At 37.6% G+C, this 16,782-nt stretch overlaps 1 protein-coding gene across 2 annotated transcripts in view; it reads left to right on the top strand.

Annotated features, from left to right (window-relative positions):
• Positions 1 to 16,782, top strand: part of LOC126250778 (E3 ubiquitin-protein ligase TRIM37-like) — a 313,056-nt gene that overhangs the window by 151,389 nt on the left and 144,885 nt on the right. Inside the window, exon 10 of one of the 2 annotated variants that reach the window (XM_049951588.1) lies at positions 6,956 to 7,067. In XM_049951588.1, the coding sequence (XP_049807545.1) occupies positions 6,956 to 7,067 (112 nt within the window). Of the gene's footprint in view, positions 1 to 6,952; positions 7,068 to 16,782 lie in introns of both variants that reach the window. The other variant, XM_049951587.1, reaches the window with a different exon arrangement.

Raw genomic sequence — 16,782 nt, 5'->3', positions numbered from 1 at the left:
CATATAAATTTTATCTTTTTCTTAATTTTTAAAAAAATTATTTAGCAACTTGACATTGTATATGGTGGAAATGTGTAGAAGGAAGACACTCACTTAAATCAGGAAAAAGTAGTATCTTAAAAGAGGTGCCTAAGACATGACTGTGGACTCATTATGTACCACAGTGGTATTTCCATGACTATGTAGTCTGTATTATTCTCCCACAATGACACAAAACACATGATGCTAAACTAATATGCTAAGCAGGTAAGGCAATAATATCTTTTTTTTGTTTTCCATTATCAAACTTTCCTTAGTTATATTCTTGGGATCTGATTTGCTTAATACAACTAAATGAAAGGGTATTTTTATTGTATCGTATGTATTTTGCTTCTTTTTATTTGTGAAGCATCTTCAGTGACCTGTAAACATGTTATTTATTTAAAGTTTTGTTATTCTATTCTTGTTAGAGGAATTCAACCTTTTGTAGCACAAGGCTCATAATGTTAAATTAATATTTGTTTCTACTTACAGTTTTAGTCTTGGTAGTGCATATGTATCATCCTGAAGCTGTATTTAAATGATTCGTGTACACATAATGTCCGATTTTCGGCATTCAATGAATAAATTTGGACCTGATGCGTCGCTTCCACTGATTATTGTGTTTTGTTTTGTTTTGGTATTAAACTACACAAACAATACAAACAAAAGATGAATGTAAAACACAGAGCGACAGTTGGCAACGCTATGTACAGTAAACGAACCAAATCAAAAGTGAAATGTTAAGTCAAAATGTGTGTCTAAAATGTTACAAATTGGACTTCTTGGGTTCACAAATCATCCAAGTATAACTCCAGGATGGCACATACATGCCAATATGATCACAAATCATAAGTAGAAACAAATATTAATTTAACGTCATGAAACTAATGCACCTGAAGCAAGAGAGTAATGAAGAACTGTAATGTAATGACAAATCTGTAATTATTAAATAACACAAATATTGTACACAAAAACCAACTGTATTACAGGCCACTGAAAATGCTTCGTAAATAAAAGGAAGTGAAATGTTGCATGGCACAATAACAGACGCCTTTCGTTTAGTTGCATTAGAGGAACCACATCCCCAAGACAAGACAAGACAGTAATAGTTGACAGTTCCTTTTAGACCTTCTGGAGGCTATGTTACTGGTGGACAAAAATGAAATTCAATCTCCTGACAAAGCACAATTTTACGGAGGATAAGATATGCCCATCTCCTGTTTACCCATCTCTCTGTTCTTGACCACAGCCGTATGCCCATGAATCACGTATCAGCAATAGTCTGATGCCTTGTGATTGTTGTTGAATAGCAGCCCAAAACAAGGGAGTTGCAAAATATACATGCATGTATTTCACAGATGCTTTGGCCACCCGCTGTTGCTTCTCCAATGTCCAGTGACCTTTGAAACAACATTCAAACTACCTACCTACCAGCAGTAGCTCTTCTGATACTAAATTTTTGTTATTTATTGAGATTTTCCTCTGTACAAAGGTTATTCTCCAACATAACAAATACCCAGAAATTATTACATTTGTTACATAAGATCTTAATTTATCTCCTCAGGATGTCCCTCCAGGTATTTTGATCTTGTGTACCTTCTTCCTCTGTGCCAAGTTTCCTAATTGTTAATTGTTCATTTTGGTGACAGGTGGTTACAGGGAGTCCCTTCTCTTTTTTCCCCTCTGGTTCCTGTTCCAGGATCATTTTCAGAATTCTGGCTTCTCTATTCTTCTTACGTGTGCATACCATCATAACTTTCTTCTATGCGTCACACCGTGTATTCTCTCTCTTACTTCCATTCTTTTTATTAGTTCATCGTCTCTTACTTTATCTTTTCTAGAAATTCTTGCTAATCTTCTCCAGAAGTTCCACAGTGACCTTCCTTCCACTGTTAATTCTTGAGTTAATTTCTACCTCTGATTTTCGTTCCATCTCTAAAATTCTCTGATTTTCCCTCCATCTCTAAAATGTATCCCAAATAACAGAAAGTGTTGACCTTCTTAATTTTCTTTCCCTCTATATGTCATCTGGATCATTGGTCAGGTATTCTGTTTTCTGGTGATTAATCTTCACTCCCCAGTTTCTGTATGCCATTGCTAATTTGTTATACATATAATTTGCATCCACCCCATGTTGTGCTATAATTACTTGATCATCAGCAAATAGTAGGTGATGTAAATAAACTCCATCTTTACTTTCTAGCCCCATCCCATTGCATTTACAAGACCATGTCTTAAGACTGATGTCTACATAGATTTTAATCAATGCTGGTGACATGGGATAGCCTTGTAACAGACCCTAGCTTTTTTTAAATTTCTGGGAAAGTGTACTACCAATTTTAATTCGGCATATGTTACCTTTATAAATTTCTTGTACTACTTTAATTATAGGACTCTTTACGTTTGGCATATGTAAAGCTCTCCAAAGTAGTTTTCTCAGGACAGTATCATATGCTTTTCCTAAATCTATGATAATTAATCTTATATTTTTTTATTTTTCCCTATGTTCCTCTAAGATCTGTCATAATGTGAAAATAGGGTCTACACATGATCTACGAGCTGTGAAGCCGCAGTGTTCTTCCTGGGTTTAAAATTAACTTCCATCTTATTTTTAATTATTTTCTCAAAAATTCTCATTAAGGTGGTATAACACAAATTTCTCGATAGTTTGAGCAGCGGCTTTTGTGATCTCCTTTCTTAAATTTAGTATTAATATAGCTCAGCTTCATTTCCGTGGGTATATTGAATCTCGTGTAACATTTTATTGAATAACCATGTTATTAGTTTCACAATTTTGTCACCACCTTATTTTAAGAGCTCCAGATTGATACTGCCTGGTCCAGGTGATTTACCATTCTTCCCAGTTCATAATACCTTTCTCACTTTGCTTTCTAAAACTTGGATCTCCTCCTCTTCCTGTTCCTTTTCATCCACTGTTCCTTCCTCCAGATAGTCCTCTCTATTCTCATTTAATAATTTCTGGAAATATTCTTCCCATTCTTTTGGTGTTATCAGCTGAAAATAGGTTTTGACATTCGTCTCTTGTCAAAGTCTTATTAATACTGACCACACTACTTTTGCTTTCACAAAACCTAGTTTGCAATTGACATTGGCACACATTCTTTCCCATGCTTCATTCTTTGCTATCCTTATCTTTTTTATCACTTCATTCTTTGTTTCCTGGCAGATTATTCTTGTTACGTCAGATTTATCATTCAACCACAGGTTGAATACATTTCTCTTTTCTTTAACTGCCACCTCTATTTCCTCCGACCACCATTCTGTTGTACAGCTATAGTTGTTTCTTCTTATTCTAAGAACAATGTTGGTGTAGCGACTTCCTGTGGCATCTCATAAAAAACTACTTGCTTTACAGTGTCCTGTAATAGTTCTGAGGAAACAGTGTAACCATTTGCTAGGTTTGTTCATTTTGATATACTGTCAAATGTGATGGTTGATATGAAGCATATTAAATGATGTTATAAAGAAGTTCTGTCAATGGAAAGAACAGAATAAGTTGTCTGGGTGCTCTGTCTGATGCTAGGAAGCTGCCCCTATGTTTCTCACAGAAGAACTACACTTAGAGTGACTATGTGCAGTTCTATTCTTAATTGTTAAGATGCTAGATAGGTTGAAGGTTGTCTGGAACAGAAAACTTGGATATTTTTAACAGAAGACTAAAGCTGGTGCTGAATTCTCTCAGGAGACACTTCACTCAGAAGCGAGGCATCTAATATTAAAAAAAAACATTACAGATGTAGTAATAATTCTTGTTGGCATGCCTCACAACTCCAAATAGTGGATGATGTGATTAAACCTTTCCAGGTGCACTGTGACAGCTTTCACAATGAAAGGCTTCTTCAAGGAGACCATGTCTCAATTCCAGGTGGTTTAGTTGAGGAACTCTCCAATATTCGTGACAAGGCATTGGACCTATACCTCTTGTGTGTGTGTGTGTGTGTGTGTGTGTGTGTGTGTGTGTGTGTGTGTACGCACGCACGCACGCACGCGCTTTTCTTCTTTTCTTTTCATGCTTACCAGACCTATCTTGTATGTCTTTTAAGGAAGCATCAGATGTAGAAGTTTATGAAGAGTTTTGTCGAAGTGATATTTTCCCCTTATGTTTGTGGGTATAAGCAAACAAGGTACCTAGAGTGTGTTGTTTCATAATGCTGCAAGCCCTTGTGGCAGAATGTGAAACTGTATTTGACAAAAACAGAACTCATATGGAATTTATTGGGAAGTTGTAAGAATGACTTTTTAGGTATCAAATATAGTAGAAACAAAGATTTCTTACTGGAACTCTGCGTAGTCTCTAATTTATCTCTTAATTCATGCTCTGAGCTCTTTCAGGACATAAGTGGAAAAAAGTTGTAGTGCACGGCAGCATTTGTTAATAGAATCTTAACACCACACGAGACAACTAACTGTACAGTTGCAGAAAAGAAATTGCAAAGAAAGGAGATGTATGATTTTAATCAAAAATCTTACCTTATGGAAATAAGGAGCCCATAAATTATTGCCATTTGTGTAGAACTTCAGTTACGGTTATTAGTAAATGTATGTAAATTCCAATGTCAGATATCAAAATATAATTAGTTCTTAAGGAAACAATTTATTGTAGTGATTAAAAATGTGGTGGTGGTGGTGGTGGTGGTGGTGGTGGTGGTGGTGGTGGCGGTAGTGATAACAGTAATGAAAGTATTTATAACAAGAGTTTTTTGTATCTTCACCACTTCCTCCTTAGTTGCAACTGCAGTATATCATGAACAGAATAACAAAATGATTGACAGCTAGTTGTATACATGACAGCTATCACAACAAGCAATCAGAGCATGACTTTGATCGTGACTGCACTTCTACTCACCATTGTCATATCGCTCTGCTATCTCAGGTACTCGCTGCTAGTGTCTGTTGTAGATGAAGCTTGCAACTGCCAGCATAGTAATGGTCATTATTTTTCATGGTTCGTATTGTTTCACTGTGTCACATGGTTGGGTGGTGGGATGTCCCAAAGTGATGGCAAAAGTGCACAGAAAAGTGCTAAGACTGCTACCACTGTGCTAAGGAAATCAAACATCAAACATTACACGTTAATGGGCAGTGTGTCAATGAGTTCAGAAATGAAAGGCTCACATATTGCCCCCTCCTGTGCTTGACTGTCAATCATTTTGTTCTTGTTTAAATATTATGTAAAATGAACTATAGAGACATCATTTTTCAGATTGAAGATAGTTTATTACCAGAAGTGAATTAATAAAAAGGAACTTCCTTTAAATTGAAGTATTATTGATTTATCATCTCGGTAGTGATCTTCATAGCTGTTGGAACAAAAGTACTAACAGGGGGTAGTGCAGCAAGCTGCCTCCATTTGGTTATTTCCAGAGGGTTGAAACACCATTAGTTTTCTTCTTCTTCTTCTTCTTCTTCTTCTTCTTCTTATTCTTGGTGGATGGATCACTTAGAACCACGCATAATCAACATTTGTTGGCCTTCCTTTTCGCCCAGTATTCCTTCATAAACAACGAATGGGCTAGCTTTCGTTGCGTAGACCACATATGTCGCTTAGTTTTTCTCTCTGCTTCCTCTTGTGATTTTTCTGATTTCATTTCTATCATGTAGATTTTGAGACCCTAATTCTCTCAGGTCTTTTTCTGTCTGTTTGTACCAGTTCAGTCTTGTAGTTTTGTTCTTTAAAAATGTATGGATTTTGTGTATTAACCTGTTTGAGTCCATTCTTTCTAAATGCCCCATGAATTGGATTCTTCTCATGCACATTGTGTCTGTTATTTTGGAGATATTTTTATATATTTCTGCATTGGGTTTTCGATAATGCACACCGTCTTTAGTTCTTGGTCCTAGGATTTTCCTCATTATTTTACGTTCTTTCACTTGTATTTCCTCTTTTAGTGTTCTGTGTTGAAGGTTTAGTGTCTCAGATGTGTAGAGAGCTTTGGGTTTAATTACTGTTGTGTAGTGTCTTATTTTGCAGTTCCACGAGAGACTCTTTTTGTTGTAAATGTTTTTTGTTAATTGAAATGCCGTCTCCATTTTCTGGACTCTTGATCTGACAGATTTCTTTTCATTACAATTTTCTGCAATCCATTCACCTAAATATTTAAATTCTTTTACTCGAGAGATGTAGTTATTACCAATTTTGTGATCAGAAGGTGCATCTTTGATGTCGGTCATAAATTTTGTTTTTTCAAATGAAATTTGTAATCCTATTTTTGCTGCCTGCTCTTGTAATAATTCTAGCTCTTTCTGTGCATTGGTAATGTCTTGTGCGATCAGTGCCATGTCATCAGCAAATGCTAAACAGTCTAATTAGTTTATTATTTACAAATGTTCCCAATTACTCCAGAATTCATGTCTACAATGATTTCCTAAAATCACTGGAAATATTAAATTCAAACATCAAATGACATGGTGTTGTATTGTTTTTACTATCAGAATTCAGTTAGCTAGTTTTATCTTCTCCATAAAACCTGCTTACTCAGTTATAAGGTATAAAAGTGAACAATATGTATTAGATAGTTGCCCCCAGCTGCCAAAAGCTTTTACCATGTGATGATAACAATTAATATGATAGGAGTTATGTCCTAGAGAAAGAAAGTTGCCCATATTGCTTTGTTGTGGATGAAGACCTGTACAACGGTATAGTTGACACACTATCAACAACCTATAATCTTGGGACTTAGCACCTTAAGTGTTAATAAGTTTGTTATTTTAGTGACTTGCGCCATCCCCTTTTTTTTTTTCTCCATCCCAGAAAATTATGCTTACGCAAAGTCAGAAATGAAAATAAATTCACCCATTAAAATACTATCCTAAACTACAATGCTGTTTAAATTTGATGTAGATTTATATTATTTTTCTGTATGATTGATGGATGTTTTATGAATTCTGATATCTCACCTTTACATTGTAGCAGGACGTTAGTGAAGTTGACATATTCAATGATGAATGTGAACACAATGTAACAATAGCAACAACAGAGGACAACTCAAACGATGAAAATGATGTAGATGATGAGACAATGTCAGGTATGTTGAGATACATATGAATTTAATACAGATTTAATGCTTTATCAGTAAACAGTTCACATAGTGCTTGTTCAAGACATTTGAATCAATTCTTGTATGTTTTTCTGATAAATATTTGACATTAGTTTAATGATTTGTAGATGAACAGCATATTTATAAGTACCAGTAAGTGCTAAGTACACTACATGTTTTTTGTAAAATGAAGACAACTTTTTCTGAAAAATTATGAGGGGCAATCCAAAAGTTTCCATTTGAGGGCGTTGCTGCAGAGTACTGCAATTTAGCATGAATCTGTTGCCAATAGATAAGCAGCACATGTAGTCAAGGGATTAGTATGGTATTTGTACCTTCCAACGTGTGTGCAGTAAATGCAGAAATGTGAACTATAGTACCGTTATTATCAAATGTATCCAGACAGGACCAACACGCTGTCATTCTCTTCTTGGCTGCTGAAGGACGAACACTGGTAGACATCCATCAAAGAATGTGTGCGAGACAACATGTCTGTAGAAAACAACCATTGTGGAAGAGAGTGCTGAATTCCCTACTGGTCACAATTTGACACAATACACCGGTGATCTGTGAGGCCAACTTCAACTGGGAGACTGAAATGGGAGATACCCATGTACATGCTGTATAATCCTGATCTCTTCCCATACAGCTATTATACCTTTGGTCCCTTAAAAAATGGCTTGAAGGGTTGGTGGTTCCTGCCAGACGAGGTTGTGCTGCCAGCAGTTACGGACTTCTTCATGCAGCAGGACATGGTGTTTTACCAAACGGGTATCTTCAACATAGCATGTTGGTGGAATAATTCCTCACTGCTAACAGCGATTTTGCCTGATTGGCATACAAATTCTGTACTATACAGCCATCGATCAGAAACTATTTGATTACTCCATAATAACGTAAGTAACAGTAGACACCAGACATGATAAGTCTACAATGCTGTTGAAACGGTAGAGAAAGTATAAAACAGGATAGTAGAGATGGCACAGTTAATGGAATGTCATATTATTATTTTATTTATTTTCTTAGTTGATCAGTTAAGAAGTGTTATTTTGTTTCTGTTCAAACCAGGTGGTTTTTCCTTAGATCATTGTGTCTAACACACCATTCATCTGGCCATTTGGATGTGCTCTCTGGTTCTCATCTCAGCAAGTCCTAATTGACAGTTTAGAGTCAAGGATGTTGAAGATGTGTGTTGGGTTAATTAAATTTTAATGTGTATACATAAAATCAAACTCTGGATCAAAAAGTTTCTGTTCAAAGGCCATACGATCCAGAATTGGTATGCCAATACTGCAGAATCACTGTGACCATTGAGGCAATCGTCCAACCGACGCATCATGCGGGAGGCACCCATTTGGTAAAACACCTTGTGCTGCTGTGTGCAGTAGTCCATAACTGCTTGCTGCACATCATTGTCCAACAGGAATCGTCAACCCTTGAAGCTAATTTTTAAGGTGCCAAAGGTCTGATAATTGTGTGGGGAGAGATCGGAACTATGGGATGGGTACTCAACAGTCTACCAATTGAGTTGGCATAACTTCTTCTTTACAACATTTGTAATATGGTGTTATCTTATGTTGAATTGTGACCAGCACAGAACTTTGTGCACCATTCCACTACGATCGTTTTTGACAGACATGCAGCCCCCACAAACACATTTTCTCCATTCTCTGATGAATGTGTACTGGTGTTTGTCCTTCGGCAGCCAAGTAAAGAATAACAGCATGTTTAAACATTTTGGTGTCGAAACAAAACGAAATATATTTAAAATCCAATCTAACTTATCACAGAAAGATAATGTCAGCTGGGTGAATCATGTTCCATAGTTTGATAACAGGAAAGAGAAATTGATTGAAATGTATTCACAAACACAATATTTAATGGAAGTAAGAGGTTATACATCAGTCAGACAAAGGGAAACCCCCATTTAATTCAGAATCAGTCAGTGGAGCTATCAGTGCCACTGCTTGTGAAATACACTAATTGATAATTGAAATATGTAGAAAACTAAAACAGAGTGAAGAGAAGAGTAGTTACCATGATGTAGTTTACTACATCTTTCATTGTCTTACCCATCTATTTTTCACCGCCCCCTCCCACGTCTATTATATACAATGTACTTACCTTTTCACTCTTGTTTATGGATGCATGATGTTTAAGCAGTAATCCCTGTCTTGCATATTACCTGTCTTCCGCCTGTAAACTCTCATGTTTTCAAATCTCATCTGATGCAGTCCCCAACAATAAGTCTTTCCTTCTCATCCTGTGTGGTAAGTCTCCCCTGACTCGTGGTTCTGGGTGACTGTCCCGAAATCTGTTCCTTTTTCTAGACCTCTCCAGTCCTTTTCCTGCACCCCTCTCACTTTCCCTTCAACCCTTCTGCCCGAAGAAGGAGCCACTGGCTCTGAAAGCTTGCCTAATTACATCCCTCTTTTATGTGCATGTTCTGCCACCACTTAGTGAGAAGATTTTTTAGCTGTCCAGTTAAATTATTTTGTCAAAAATTGATTGTTTTCATTGTTGTATCAATTGTAGAGTTTTTCATTACATTTTGAAGCACAAAGTCTTTAAACCATTTTACAAAAGTATTGTGGTTCATCACTCTGTAGTAGTTGGAAGTCTTATTTGAACTGGATAACAACAAACAGTGCGGAAAGAAACCTTCCGAAGTTCTGGCATGAGCTACAGTTATTCTCTTCCCTCTACCAATCGGAGCTCCTGTACTGCTGCTGATGGTATGGTTTGTTCAACCCTTTTTTTTCTTCTCTCTCTCTCTCTCTCTCTCTCTCTCTCTCTCTCTCTCTCTCCAAGCTGTGCCCCACATTCACAGATGTTTAATCAAGCCAAACTGTATCATTAGAATTTCTTCCAACTAATTCCCTAAGAAAATGACAGTGCCAGGTTCTAATATCTTGGTGTCTCATTAATAACTTGTAGCCACAAATAGATTTATTGTGGAATCCTAAATTTTCGCAACTCTTAACAAGGATGGTTTACTACCTTGAAACAGGTCCACTGCCAGAAGGCTGGCATTTACAGTTTTAAATGGTGGATGCAGCCTCAGTCTCTCTTTCGACTATTATATTATACATTGTAAGGTGTGTGAAATGAAAGCCTATCTGAATCTCTTACTGCAGTGGCTCACTGAGAACTGGCTGGCACAGTGGCTTGTGCTGTTCAGTGGCAGTGGCAAGACAGTGGGAGCCGACAGTGCTCCTATATATGCTTGACTGATTGTATGGTCATTTTTAGAATAGACATTAAGATCATCGTGTATGTTATTGAAAGTAATTGGTTGCTGCAGTAATTGTTCCTGTCTGTAATGCAGCAGTCCCTTCATCATGAAAAAGATGAATCAAGACTTACTTGTCAGACATTTCCCATATGATTATATAGTTTTATGCAAAACGTGTGTTGCTGCTTGAGATGCAAGCTTCCATAATTCTGCTATTGTGGAGTCTTCTCCAACAGCCTCATTTTTTTCAGTCCGCAGGTATTGTGTTTGATCTCTTTGTTTATGAGTTGTAATTGGATTAGCCAGTTTTTCACAATTTAGATGTGTCTCATACTATTCAGTAAGGATTTCGTAGTTTTCTTCATTTGATATTACTGAGGGCTCATTTTTCCTTTGAAAAGTAGTTTGTAAATATGGCAACATGCTGACCCTTTTTAAAATATATAGGTGTGAGTTAATAATTCCTACCTACCATCTTTATACATAAAATAATAGAAATTATACTAGAGACTAGCATTTGCCCCCCCCCCCCCCCCCCTCTCTCTCTCTCTCTCTCTCTCTCTCTCTCTCTCTCTCTCTCTCTCTCTCTCTCTCTCTCTCTGCAACATTGTGAGTCCCTTTTTCCTTTTTCTGCTCAAGACAACCTTATTGTGGAGTAATGAATGTCATTTTTTTCTTTGGTATTGTAATGATGTGCATAATTATTCCTCTTGAACTGTGGTGGATTATTTACAACAAACTTCATGAGAAAATAAATATACTGAGAAGCAAGAGTCAGAATGCATAACTCCTTAAACAGGTATCTGCAATGTGATGGTGGGTGTGATTGGTTTATATTTATTCCCTTGTTGGCTCTGACAATAATTATTTCTGGACTGTGTGTTTGAGACATAATGACATGATCTATAAGGAAGTTAGATAACTAATGTACTAGATGATCAGTTGGTTTGCTTTCTGGATGTGTGGACATTAATAAAGATTAAAATTCTCATATAATTCAGATAGCTACTTTCCATTTTTTGTTTTTCCTTATATATGACAGGTAGCACCCAGTAATATTCCTGTATGTTGTTTCCAATCCACTATTTACATTAAAATCACCCAGTAATATCTTTTATGGTGTTTTGAGATATTTGTCATTCTGGTCTCCACAAATTCTAGAATTAGTTCTGTATTTTCGGAGTCCTGCTTTTTAGCATTTGCTAGGGCATGGAGACAAGCTGTTAATAAATGTATGTATCATATTGTGTGCACAGTGCATGTTCAGCAAGCAGAGTCTTTATTTATGATTTCAAAGTTTGAAGCAGACCTAAGGATTTTGTTGTTATCAGCTAAGGCTGTGCCAAGAACTGGTGTGTTCATCACTCTTTTGGGATTACCTCTTAAAGAAATAGTCTCCATCTGACTTGAAAATTTCCTCATCAGTAAAGCAAGTTTCTTGCAACACTATCCCTTGAATTTTATTTCCAGAGAGAGCTTTATAGTAAATTTAAAGTAAGTTGCAACTTTTGACATTCAGGTCACTGAAGGGGGTGTGATGCGATTACCCACATAACACCAGCTGCACTGTGAACGGTTCAGTTGGTAAAGTGCCCCTACTGCATTTCATAGATTAACAGTACCATGTGGTGCCATGCATTAGGTGCATCTACCCGTATATTTGTCAGCACTTTGAATGTAGTATTCTTTGATGCTAAAGTATTCTGCAGTTTTTAGGTGCTGTGAATGAGTGTTCTGTTTTGGGATTACATTAATAACAATGTAGCATGTCTGAACATGAGATTTGCGATAATAGTATCCAAGAATATGTTGATCAGTTGTGAAGATACCAAATGTTGGAGGTGGAATTCTGATATGTGGACAGTAATGCAAATTGGTGTGTTTATTGCACAGTTATTTTGAACTTAAGTGCAATATAGGTGGATTGATTCTAGATGTTACAGGAGTGGACAGAATAGCTGCTGCATTTAACATTCATTGGCGCTCAGAATTGGGAAGGGGAAGAAAAGACATGAATGATGAAGCAGCACTAACATGTTCTCTGCTAGAAACAATGGGCAAGAAAAGCAGTTACAACAGACGGGTAACGCAGGTGAATGCATTCCGGCAGGATGCATTGCACAGATGTGTATGATTATTATCAACATACGGAATACCCTAATTCAAGTAAACTTCTACTCAGCAACAAAGAATTGGAGCTGTTCAATGAAAGCAGTTTTCACTTCGAAATTGCTTTCATGAGCTTGGTTTCCAGCATGAACATTTTTTGTCTCGGAAATTTATCGTCAAGAGAAGTGACACTGCCTGGAGATGCTGATATATGCGTGCTGTGAGGAGAGTTTTGTTCAAAGACGTTGTGTGGCTGAACAGAATGTGTGTCACATGTTGACAAAAGGGTAGTGGCGTGCACAGCATGAGGAACGACGAAAGCACCTGTTGGTAAGGGTGGCAGGAAAATCATCCTTCAAGCTGGTTCTGCCTAAGACTTCGTTCCAAACTGCTTATTATTATGTTCCAGTAAACATGGCAACAATCGTGAGGAAACAAACCCAACAATTTTAAATGAGTGGTTTTTTAATGTTGTGCTGTGAAATATTCCTCCAAATTCAACAGTAGTAGTGGATAATGGGTAAAGCTCCAACAATGAAGTGGAGGACAGCAGATATTTTGCTCTGGATACAAAGAAATGTTCCATCAGATAATCAAACCTGGCATGAATAATGCGAAGTTAATGGAACTTGTAACGCTATACAAGTCTGAAACTCCACACTGTCAGCTCAATGAACAGACCAATATTAAAGGGCATAGGGTAATCAGGGTTCCTCCATACCATGCTAATTTGAATCCCGTTGAGCTCAGGTGGATGGGAATGTGGAAAGAAGCTACAAAAAGTTTATGCTCAGTGAGGGTGAAATGCTGACAAGAGAAGCCCTAGAAAATATTGCCTCACAGGACTGATCTCAAGTTGTCAACTGTGCCAAGAAGGTAGTCAAGGAGATGTAGATTCTTGGACTGCTGGAAGAACACATTGAAGAGATAGTCATGTCAGTCAGCTAGAGTACAGGTTCCAGGTCCAAGGAAGAGGATAGGGATGATTCTTCTCTTGGGGGTCGCTCCACTTAACACTACAACTGTGAATATGTATAAAAGATTCATTGACGTAACTGTTCAATATTGTTTTTTTACCACAAAAGAATGTTGGCCTGGCAGCCATCTAATGACTGAGACATGGTGTTATCAGCACATGCTTAGGAACTACGCTTCCCTGCACTCTCTCCTTACAGAACTGTCAAAAGTCACAACTAATTTTAAATTTTCTGTAATTGGTTTCATCTGAACAGTTTCTATTGATGAGTCCGTGTTGACAGTTGGCAAAAGTCCTAGACTTGAACTTAAGTCCTAGACTTGAACTTAAGTTTGTGGGACTCTTTGAAATTTTTCCACAGACTCATCTTTAGCATGAGGTTGCATTTATCCAAATGGCATGTTTGAATTCATTGCTAATGGATTTCTTTGAAGAGCTACAACCTGGGGTATTAATTTGTTTTTGTTGTGCTATCAAAGCTTGTATAGTTTGAATTTGGAGTATTTGTTCACTCCTAATACAGACAGAATTGTCAGTCCTGGATGGTATGATGCTGGCATCTACACTGACAGAAAAGAATAGCAACACCAAGAGAGACTTGTGCGACATAAACAAATGTTGGTAGCAGAGGTTGAAAGTACCGCTTCAGTTGTAAAATACTTTATTTTCACACGACCGGTTTCGGACTGTTGTAATCCCATCCTCAGGTGCTGTAGCTGTGTTGTGGTCCCCGAGCGCCACGTGTATCAGGCTACTCCCTGTTCTGCACTCATAGGCAGCACACCGCACCTGGTACACGCTTCACTCGTGCACCACAGCACAGCTACAATACCTGAGGATGGGCTTATAACAGTCCGAAACCGGTCGTGTGAACATAAAGTAATTTAAAACTGAAGCAGTGTTTTCAATCCCTACTATAATGCTCAGTTGCGGATGTTCTGCCAACAGGATTGTTTGTAGCAAAAGTTGGTAGTCGTGTTTCTACATCTGAAAGATGATGGCTCTTCAAATTCACATAAAGTGACATAAGACTGAGTAGTAACGACACTAAGAGATTATAAATTGGTTTTCTTTAAATACAAGGTGTAATGGTTGTGAGCAATAGTTACCTTAGATAATTGACATGGTGAGGTGACGTTAGTCACGAATGCCTTCAGGTGGCGAAGATGCTGTTATCATCACCTCACTGAGTTCGAACAAGGTCCTGTAATAGTGGTACGAGAAGCTGGATGTTCCATCTGTGATATTGCAGGAAAACTTTCCAAGATTGTAGCCACTGTACATGATTCCTGGCAGTGGTGGTCACGGGAATGTATCATCGCAAAACAAGCAGGCTCTGGATGGCCATGTAGCATTACTGAGAGGGAAGACCATTGTGTTCAGCATACGGCTCTGGCACATCGTAAAGCATCTGCTGCAGTAACTTGAGTGGCAGTTGTCACCATAATGACACAACAAACTGTTAGAAATCAGTTACTTCAGAGACAGCTCTGATCCAGATACCCTGTAGCATGCTTTCCACTGACACCAAACCACCACCATTTGTGACTTCCGTGGTGTCAGGTGGAGCTCATTGGAGGGTTTGGTTGGAGGTGTGGTGTGGTGCTCATAAAGTGCAGTTCTTCAGGAATGTGTGGGCAGGTGTTGTTGGTGATTGTTTAATTGCACCATGTATCCTACTTAGCCCACTAAATGGCAGGCATTATTACAATTTCATTATCAGAGCATTGCCAGAATTGTTGGATGACATGCCACTCGCTACAAGACAGCATGTGTTGTTTTAGCGTGACTGAGTGCTGGCACTTTTCAGTCATCTTTTGTGTTGATGCTCGAACCCTCTGGACTACTTTGTTTGGGAAGAGAAGCACAACCTTGTTTACAAAACCTTTGTTGAATTGGAAGAGGATCAGGTTTTCCAGATTGTAGTAGTAGCAGCTGCAGGAGAAATTAAGGACACTCCTGCAGTCTTTCACCACATTAGGTGGAATGTGACCCACTTGTATTATCTTGTAAACAAGTCAATGGAGGCATTTTTGAACTTACACTGTAATTGAAATAATTGTGTTCTGTTGGTGTTGTTGTCTCTTGGTAATAAAGAATTAAAAATTGTTTGTATTACTTTTTGTCTACTGTAAGTAACATTTGATGTGCTCATAAAATATTGCCTACAGGAAGACCCATTAGAAATACTGTTTTCAGTGTTCCATCCAACCTCCCAGAGTTCATTGGTTTAACTAATTCTCATACATAGAAAACTCCCTCTACTGGTTCAAAACATCCTCACAGAAAAATATAACATTAGAGAAAAAAATGTTTATTTTGGGGTCCCATGCAGCCTCCCAGAGTTTGTGAGTTTAAATAATGTTCACTATGTATATTTTTCAAAATAAAATTGTCATCTGCTGCACAATTAAGTTATCAGTTGATCACTATCTACGTTTTGTGAAGTGTCCATGGCATTATATTTCATTGCTGAAGCCATTGACACTTAAGTGTGCATATTAAGTATTAATCTTCATATGATGACTAATTAATCTGTTAAATGCAATAAAATATTCTAATTGTGCAGCTGGTAGCTGAATTTTATTTTTAAAAAATGTTATTGGATCCTTCAATGTAAAATCCAGGATGGAATGTAACAATATTGTGAAAAGGAAATTTGCAATTCACCATATAGCGGAGATGCTGAGTCACAGATAGGCACAACAGAAAGACTGTCACAAATAACAGCTTTCGGCTAGTAAGCCTTTTGTCAGAATTAAGATGGCAAAAACACACACACACACACACACACACACACACACACACACACACACACAAACGCAACTCTCATACACAACTGCAGTCTCAGGCAACTGCATTTGCGTGGGTGTATATGTGTGTGTTTGCCATCTAATTCTAATTTGGCCTTATTGACCAAAAGCTATTATTTGTGACAAGTCTTTTTGTTGTGCATATGTATGACTCATCATCTCCACAACTTTCCTTTTTACAATATTGTTACTGAAATCCTTGGGTTGACTGCACACTTCTATGCACAATCCTCAGCAAAGTTACAGAAGCTGTTGGGAGGCATCTTGACTAAAACTGTCTGACTTGAAGTATCTTTTAAACCTATTTCCTGATTTGGCAGGTTTGACCACAATTCAGCCATCAGTCTTATTCAAAACTTAACTGTTGTGAAATTTGGGATGTAGAAGGTAAAGTACTGATGGAAGTACAGCTGTGACAATGAGTCATGCTTTAGTAGCTTAGTTGACAGAGCACTTTCCCAGGTTCGAGTTCTGGTCTGGTACACAGTTTTAATGTGCTAGGAAGTTTCATATCACTGTACACTACTCTGCAGAGTGGAAAATTCATTCTGTTAACTGCTACCAACTCAA

Source organism: Schistocerca nitens, chromosome 1, assembly GCF_023898315.1.
Source record: "Schistocerca nitens isolate TAMUIC-IGC-003100 chromosome 1, iqSchNite1.1, whole genome shotgun sequence".
Lineage (NCBI taxonomy): Eukaryota > Metazoa > Arthropoda > Insecta > Orthoptera > Acrididae > Schistocerca > Schistocerca nitens.
This window is presented reverse-complemented; position numbering and strand designations above follow the sequence as displayed.